Source organism: Castor canadensis, chromosome 5, assembly GCF_047511655.1.
Source record: "Castor canadensis chromosome 5, mCasCan1.hap1v2, whole genome shotgun sequence".
NCBI lineage: Eukaryota > Metazoa > Chordata > Mammalia > Rodentia > Castoridae > Castor > Castor canadensis.
The window spans coordinates 134,092,254-134,100,491 of record NC_133390.1 but is presented as its reverse complement, the minus strand read 5'-3'; the positions used below and the strand labels follow the sequence as shown (position 1 = coordinate 134,100,491).

At 50.6% G+C, this 8,238-nt stretch overlaps 1 protein-coding gene across 1 annotated transcript; it reads right to left on the bottom strand.

The window, feature by feature from the left end:
- Positions 1–2,272: 2,272 nt before the first annotated feature.
- LOC109700111 (cystatin-C) lies at positions 2,273–6,644 on the bottom strand. Its single transcript, XM_020185155.2, has 3 exons — positions 6,250–6,644; positions 3,572–3,685; positions 2,273–2,616 (listed from the first exon to the last, which is right to left on the bottom strand). Exons 1-3 carry the CDS (start codon positions 6,490–6,492, stop codon positions 2,533–2,535), a joined length of 441 nt encoding a protein of 146 aa, XP_020040744.1. The 5' UTR covers positions 6,493–6,644; the 3' UTR covers positions 2,273–2,532.
- Positions 6,645–8,238: the final 1,594 nt, after the last annotated feature.

Genomic DNA, 8,238 nt, shown 5'->3' with positions numbered 1-8,238 from the left:
AAAAAAATAGTTAAAAACATTATTTGAAAAACAATGAAGTAACTCATAAGGCACCACATGAAAGTAACTACAAACATTTTTACTGTCTTAATACATATTCATGTGACAACTTCAATGCCCACCCTGTGCTATGTACCAAGTGTTTAGAGATCACAGCACATTTAGTTCTCCTAACTCCAAAGAGGAAGTATTACTGTCTCCACTTTAGAGATAAGACATGTGAGGCTCAGAGAGTGTGAGGACCTGGCCTGGGTCACAGAGTGAGTAGAACTCATTCTCAGGAGGTCTGGATCCTGAGAGCTAGGCTTTGGTCTTCAATCTAAAACACACACACACACACACACTTCCCAGACACTACTGACCTATAAAGAGTCAGTCTAAGGCTCAGTGGTTTGGTAAATCTGTAATCTGATTTTAATGCTGTGGGTCAGGGTTTCAGGAAGGCCCAGCTTGGCAGTTCCTATTGGGCATTTCCACGTGGTTGCGGTAGGATGATGGTTGCTTTGGCAATCACCTGGGAGCCCCAATTGGACTGGACATCCATGGAAACCCACTCACCTGGCTGGCAGGTGAAGCCAGTCTTGGTGGGAAGCTCAGAAGGGACTGTACCCTGGAGCACCTCTGGGTGGCCTCGGGCATGGTGGCTTAGAGATAGTGGACTCTTTACTAAAAACCTGGCTTCCCCAGGGCACAGTCCAAGAGAGAGCAGCAGAAGTTAGAGGGCCATCCCTGCATCCACCATGTGGGCTTCCTCCCCAGGACAAGTGGGAGGTCTGAGCAGCTTCTGGGTTGGGAGCTTCATTGGGAACCCAGGGTCCAGGTATCCACAAGCACCTGTTCCTGAGGGGACTTGGAGAAACCAGCCTGCATCCTCATGGGCCATGGGTCAAGGAGGCCACTTGGTAGAGGGAGGGAAAGAAGCAGACAAACTACTAATTTCTCCCTAACTTCTCCCAAGGAAAAGAATCCTGAATGGCAGTTGCTTGAGTCAAACAGAACTTTCATAGAGGTAGAAACACATTAGCACCTCCCTGCAGAGAGGCCAGCCCTAGCCCAACACTGCTGTCTGTCTACTTTCCCTGAGGCCCTGATCCCCACCCAGGCCAGGACCACTAAGTCCACACATCCTGCAGGATCACAATAGACTCAGATCTTAGGAACTCACAGACTCTTGGGTGGCTTACTTCCCTCATCCCAACTTTTCATAAATAAAGTCAGGGGTGAGAGGGCTCTACCTTCAAGTTAGAGAGGAAACGGGAAACCACAGGAGGGATTCTCTCACCCACTCTGCTGGGACCTGACTTTGTACTCCAGTATTCCTGGGGTGTTAGCCTCTGAGCTCTCTGGGATGTGGGAGGAAGTCCCCTTTATCATTTCACCTTCAGTAGTCATAGCAGTGGCCCCACTGCTCTGAGATGGGAAACATCAAGAAGCATAGCCCCAGCTTTTCCTCTTTGCCAAATGGCAGGTGGAAGGACAGCGGGGAAAAGGCTGAGCACATAGGACTGTTGTCTCCCTGTTCTGGATCACTAAGACATTCCTGTGCTATGCAACAATGTAACACCAGCTGTTAGTAATTAAAATATCCTCCTTGGAAATAGAAAAACCCACCTTATGATAATGTCTGTGTTTTAATGCTACATCCACCTAAACTGCACACAAGGAGTTCTGTTACATTTAAGGGCAGAGAAGGGCTGGGAGCATCCACCTGCAAAACCATTGCAAGGACACAGCTACCCAGGGTACATTAGAGGAGGTGCTGCCCTGGCTCTGTGTATGTCACCGGTCTTGGCTTCTGATTGGTATTACCCCCATGACTTACCCACAAACATACTTTCAGCCTCTGTGTCATACAGGTACCTGATCTTTCATGGATGAAGGAGGCATAAGTTACTATTTATGCAGTTTCTAGGGAATCTGAGGAGTGAAAAGCGGTCCCTGCAATTGAATCATCTCTGAACACATGGGTAAGGCCAGTTCCAGGCATGGGCACTGTCCAGCCCCTCCTCACCAGCCCTTCTTTTTCAAAAACAGCCTGATTCCTTTTCAAAGCAGCACCCAAGTTTCCCAGTTGGCAGTCCAGATCCCTGTCTTCTTGTTTGTCAGCAGGACACCTAGGTTTCTAGCCTCTCTCTGCTCCTTATGTGCTCTGAGACCCAAACATCCCAAACAGACAGCATTCACTCTGACATGCATGAATGATGTGAGCCCTTGGCTCTTGTCTGCTCCAACCCCTCCTTGCTCCATCCTGACACAGCAAACAACACAAAAGGAGGTGATGACACTCTTTTATTGAGCAGGATAAAAGCATCTGTGTGTGCTGCTCACATGTGTATTTGAAAAGCAAAAAGAAAGGAAGAGGGGAGAGCCATGCAGGTATTCACACCTGCTTGGAGAAGCCTCCTCTACTGGTCTCCTGTTGCTGGGACACTGAGAAGACATGGTCCAGGGCCAGGGCTCTTATCTAAGGGTTGGTGCACTAGAGGGTAGGGGTGCGAGTAAGGGTCAGCATGGCCCAGCCTGGCACAGACCTCAGGCATTCTCACAGCTGGATTTTAACATGGAGACTTTGCCCAGCCAGGGCACAGTATAGATCTGGAAGGAGCAGAGTTCTCTCTGCAAAAGAGGAGAAAGGACAGTCAGTGTGGGTTACAGTAAATAGGGATGGCACCCAGCCATGAGACTCCACGAGTAGGGGTATGGGATAATGGTCGTGAAACTCTCAATCCCCACCACCCCTACTGAGTCCCAGGACACTCAGTTGACTCTGCAGTACTTGCTCATTACCCCTCCGATTGTTCCAGTTCTATCAGATGGCCTGTGACCCCTCCCAGGCTGGAAGGGTTCATGTCCTTCTGCCCAGCACAACCCTGTCAGGAGCAGCTGGGCAAGGCTGCAGGAGCCCTGGAGGGGCAGGCAGGGACAAAGGCTCATCGTCAGTAAGCTCTCTCCCCTCCAGCACTACGAGAGGCACAAAGTCAAGAAGCCAGGGTGAGGCAAACACTGTTAGAAGGGGTGCATGGGGAGGGGTAACAAGGAAAGTGGAACTTTCCTCAGAGCCATGGTGTCACTAGAACCAACTCTGTCCAGGGAGGGTGGACAGTGGGGCATGGCTGGCACCCCAGGGTTTCAGCCACTTCCAGGCCTCAAACTTGTTTAGCATAGTTCTGGGCAAGTGGGTGGGGCTGGGATTAAAAAGAGCCCTTTCTCCCTCCCCAGGAGCTGCTCCTACAGCTGCCTCTTCCAGTCCAGCAGACAGCACCCCAAAGCAGGGAGGGGTGTAACATCAGTACCCCAATTCCTAGAGTAATGCCACAAAGCAATTCCAATTGATCATATGTACACAGACCTACTCCCATACCACTCCACAAGGGCACAGATCTGCATCTGCAGAAACTCAAACGGACCCTACGCCCATGTGTATCTATTATTGAACCACCACACTCCCACACAATTCACCCCCCCTACACACACACACACACACACACACTTGTGCACCTATAAACCCATACAAACACATACTCAGAGACACCTGTGTGTGATTGGCCCTTGGCCCATATCAGACACCTACCCTCTTCAGATTGGGCTCCTCATGGAAAGGACAGTCAGCCAAATTGGGCTCAGACTTGGTACACGTAGTTCGGCCAATCTCCAAGTCCAAGTAGTAGATCACTCCAGCCACAAGCTATAGTGAAAAGAGAGGGATTCACTTACAACACTGTGGTCCAGTTCACATGCATGCATTTACTTTACATTACAGAGTTAATGCATGTCTACGGTTCATGTCTGCATCCTTGAACGCATGATGCACACAGCCATCCCTTCAGAAGGGCTGGCCACAGGTTCCATTGCAACTTCTTTCCTTCTGAGCAACTCTGACAAGGTGTCTCCTGCTGCCAAATAAAAGAAGCAGGAAAATAGAAGGTAGAAGCCAGAGACTAACACCCTTCACTGGACTCAGGAAGGGAAGACACAGCTCAGGGAGCCACCAGGGTGGAGGCAGATAAACAGCTCCCTGTTCCAGGACAGCAGGGCTGGTCTGAGCACAAAGACAAGGCTCTGGGCCCCAGCACAGAACTACTAAATTCTGCTGCCTGTGGCTCAGAGGCAGGGACACTATCCCACTGTAGGAAGGCTGCGATCTGATGATTAAACTCCAGCTAAACTCCAGTCCCCAGCACGCAGCCCACAGAGAACCCATTCCCTCCATTTACCAAGACTTACTAATCCCTCATTCCACAGCAGGACGTGGGGTGCTTCACACATGCAGGTGTTTTAGGCCAGTAAGGAAGTCTGCCCCTCAAACGATCCCTCCTTCAATGTGATTGCTGATAGGACTATTTCTCAAGTTTGTCACACACCTGTGTGTGTCTTCAGTGTGATTAAAAAGTAGACTTTAACCCTTTTTCTGCACAGACCTATCTTTCAGAGCTGTGGACAAGCACAGGGTGAGGGATGGGGCCAAGGCTCTAGACCTTGCCCCATGGAACCAGGAACAAGGCCAGGTACCGGTGTTGGTTTTCCCATCTGTAACATGAGGCGTATAGACTAAATGACCCCTAATGCCCGATGCTTCCTTCCAAGTTAGTGTCACACTTGAGAGGTATTAGCGAGGACCATGGCATGTAGGAAGTGCATGATGTGTCTGAGGGGTACAATGACAGTTGATAGCTGCAGCAGGAAAGATAGGGCTAGTCTAGACCCCTCTGAATTCTGAACAGGAGACAGAAACAAGCTCTCCACATTGACATGCTACACAACACTTTTGTGGCTGTGTTGCTATGTGCTACTGTGCAGTGGAACCTGGGCCATCTGGTCTAAACTACATTCCTCCTTCAGGGCCAAGCCTGGGGCCTAGGAACCCTTTACCTTGCTCTAGACCCCTTCTCCTCCTGGTTCACTACTGCTGTATCTAGTGAGGGCTAACTCATATTGGCTGGCAAAGTCACAATCCTATGTGATCCTCTCTACTGCAGCAGGTACTCAAGCACCCAGGGCTACTGGCCATGGTGTGTCCATTTCAGTGCAGGACACCAGCCCCTGGAAGCTGCTCCCAGGGAACACTCCCTGGCTGCTGTGCAGAGAAAACAAGGCTCTTCAGGACAGGTTGGTGGCTCCTGCTGTGAGGACTTCTGGAGTCCCCATGACCTGTATCTAATCTTCATGAAACACCAGGTCAATCAGATTGAGCAAAAGTCCACATAGTCAGGTGTCTCTTAAGGATGGGAGCAGTTCTGAGAAATGTATGGTTTTCATGGTGCAACTGTTAGAGAGGACAAACTGAGATGATAATGTCACTAGGCAACATCATCTGATTGGACCCTCTTTGTACATGGAGTACATTCCTGACAGACACTTTGTCACATGGCACTACATGACTAGACCACAATTGGTTGGACTCTTCTAAACACCAAGGTAATGAAAACATCAGGAGCTGCTGCAGATGGAAGAAGGAGAAGAGCAATGACTGCAGTTCATGCAGAGTTCCCTCAGTGGACCCCAGCAAATTCAGTAAATGGGGTCATGCATACTCCTGATTTTCAAACCCGAATCTTGGGTGTGTACAGAAAACCCTTGTTTGCAAGAAAGTACACTGAAGAAGGGAAGTATTTACTCTCAAAAGGTTCAGAAAAAATGAATGCTCATAAACATACAGACCCACATTCACTTGTATGTGGGGAAAGAGGAGGACAAGCAAACATGGTCAGACAGTAACACTGAAGGGATGGGGTGAAGGAGCTACAGAGATGCTGTGGACCACTGCTGCTGCTGCTCTGTAAACCTGAACTTGTGTCAGAATAAGAACTTAAAGTGAAAAGTGATGAATGATCATTTAGTGAAGGCAGCCCAGCGTGGGGTGTTTCTCTTCCTCTTCTGTCGCTTTCTTAATAGTTCACATCGACTCCGATTCACAGTCCCCAAGACTGGTGGTAGGGAACTGAAAAGGCCAGACCCTAACCCGACCCCCTGGAGTCTCTAGCCTGTTGATGCTTGAACACAGAACTAAGTCGCCAGGAGCCAAAGTACAAGACAGAGGGGACAATTCTGGAAACACTCCGCAAAGGGCTGTGGGCAGAAGGAAAGACAGAGGACCCCCTCCTCCTGTATGAGAAGCACAGCGGCAGCCCAGTCCGGCAGATCTGGGCCAGATGTGAGTGAAGGGAGCTAGAAGAGCCAGGGTGGGGCTGGGGACGCGGGTAACGCCGGAGGTAGGGGCAGGGACGCGGAGCGGGGCGCGCGGGCACTCACCTGCTTGCGGGCGCGCACCACCTTCACCAGGCGGCTGTGGTACGCGTCGTTGCTGGCCTTGTTGTACTCGCTGAGCGCGTAGGACAGCGCGTACCGCACGCCGTGCTCCTTGACATCCGCCTCTTCTATGCCGCCCAGCCTCATCGGCGGCCGGTTGGGGCTCGCGTCGCTAGAGGAGCTCACGGCCAGGGCCACGGCCAAGCCGGCCAGCAGGAGCAGCGGGACGCGCAGGGTCCTGATCATGGTCGGCTCGGGCCCAAAGCTGGAGTCAGACCTGGAGCTGTAAAGGGACGACGGTGACCTGATACAGCACGGCGAGAAATGCCCGACTTTATCCTGGGCGGACCTCGGTATCCATTCCAACTACCGCCAGGCTCCTCCTTTTCCGGCCGCCACCCGTCCCCCCTTCCTCTGTCCCTTCTCTCCCCCCCACTCCCGGCCCCGCCTCCTGTGTAAATCCGGTCCACCTTCCTGCGTCTCTCCTCCTCCCGATCCCTGCCTTCGCTTCAGGCACCTCCCGCGCCGCAGTCCCGCCCATTCTCCTGCTTTGTCTTCTCGTCCCCATGCCACCCCCACCCAGTCCCGGATCCTCCTCAGTTCCCTCATCTCCCACACTAGGGCCGCTCCTCTCCCCCAATTCCTGCCCCTCTTGGGGAGACCCCCGTCTCTTCCCCACTCCTGGCACCCCCTGCCCTTACCCTCTCCTAAGCTTTCTCCCTCCCCCCAAGTCCTTCCCTCCTCCTGAGGCTACCCAGTTGGGTTTCCCTGAACTCTGAAAAGCCTGTGACCTCTGAACTCTATTTCTTCAGAAAAGGGGAAAAGGGCAGACAGTTTTTGGCTTCCTGGGTCATTCCAGGTCAGTGCTTCTGTGAGTACTGGGTCAAGGACTGAGCACCCCCTGAACAGGGAATGATATTTCTGAGATTCCAGGAAGATCCAGTCCTTGCTCTATCTTCTGGCAGTTCTTTACCAAATACAGTAAATTAACCTTTATTTGGAAAAAGGGCTAGAGATTCTGTGTTAACTGTTTCATTAAAACTTTCAAGGCTTCTCCCTGGGCCAGGCCTTCTAGGGCCTGGAGATGGAGTACAGTGACTGACCCTGGACTTGACAATACAGCAGTCTCCCAGCAGAGATGTAATATAAAACCAGAAGTAATTTAAAGTTTTCTAGTTGATTCATTAAAAACGTGTGTACATGGGCTGTGTGAGTGGGTGATCAATAATTATGATCAGGGAATTACAGGTGCTCTGTTGGAAGTGAGATGGCCGATCCTGTTAGGTCCAGCCACTCACCCCTTTCTGCCAAATGAAGAGTCAAGGTGAAGGACAGAGAAAGTGTGGTGCCTGTTCAGTCTGTGATCAGAACACTTCCATATTCTTTGTCCTGTGTGGAAGTATCCATGGCAGGACACTGGGGTGTAAATAGAATTTATTAAAAGTTTGGGATGGTAAATACAAAAGGAAGTATGGTGTGCCCAGAAGGAAGATGGAAGTCTAGAGATCATGTTTCTGCTCTTCAGGTGCTTTTAAAACCTAAGATAACCTATGGGAAGGGGAGAACCAGGAGATTCCCATCCAATAATCAGTGAGTGGGGCGGGGCATGGGTGGTTCCTGGCCAGGTGAGAGTGGTTCCTGAGCCAAAGCCTGGTTAATCTAAGATGTAATATTTTTTTCTATGAGTCCCGAACTAACTTGCCCTAATTTGGCCTGCCTCAAAAGGAGATTTGTTACACAGCCCAGGACACATCATGGGAAGAAGCAAAGTAAGCACTTTAGCCCATCTTCAGCCATTTTGGTGTTCAGACATGAACCTTAGCTTTAAATACACAAGGAATTCAGGCAGGGGACAAATAGTATGCATAAACATCCTAGTCACAGGTGTGTTAAAGTGCTCAGATTGGTTGGGTGGGGTCGGCTCACCATTATCTCAGTTCTTGTTCTTGAGGCCTCTGGGATAGTTGTTATTGCTTGAGGGGAACAATCTGG

Coding starts and splice junctions, on each gene's coding strand:
- LOC109700111 (XM_020185155.2), bottom strand. CDS start 6,492: ATGATCAGGACCCTGCGCGTCCCGCTGCTCCTGCTGGCCGGCTTGGCC. Junction 3,686..6,249: donor TGGTGCGCGCCCGCAAGCAG/GTGAGTGCCCGC, acceptor TTTTCACTATAG/CTTGTGGCTGGAGTGATCTA. Junction 2,617..3,571: donor AGGAGCCCAATCTGAAGAGG/GTAGGTGTCTGA, acceptor CCTCTTTTGCAG/AGAGAACTCTGCTCCTTCCA.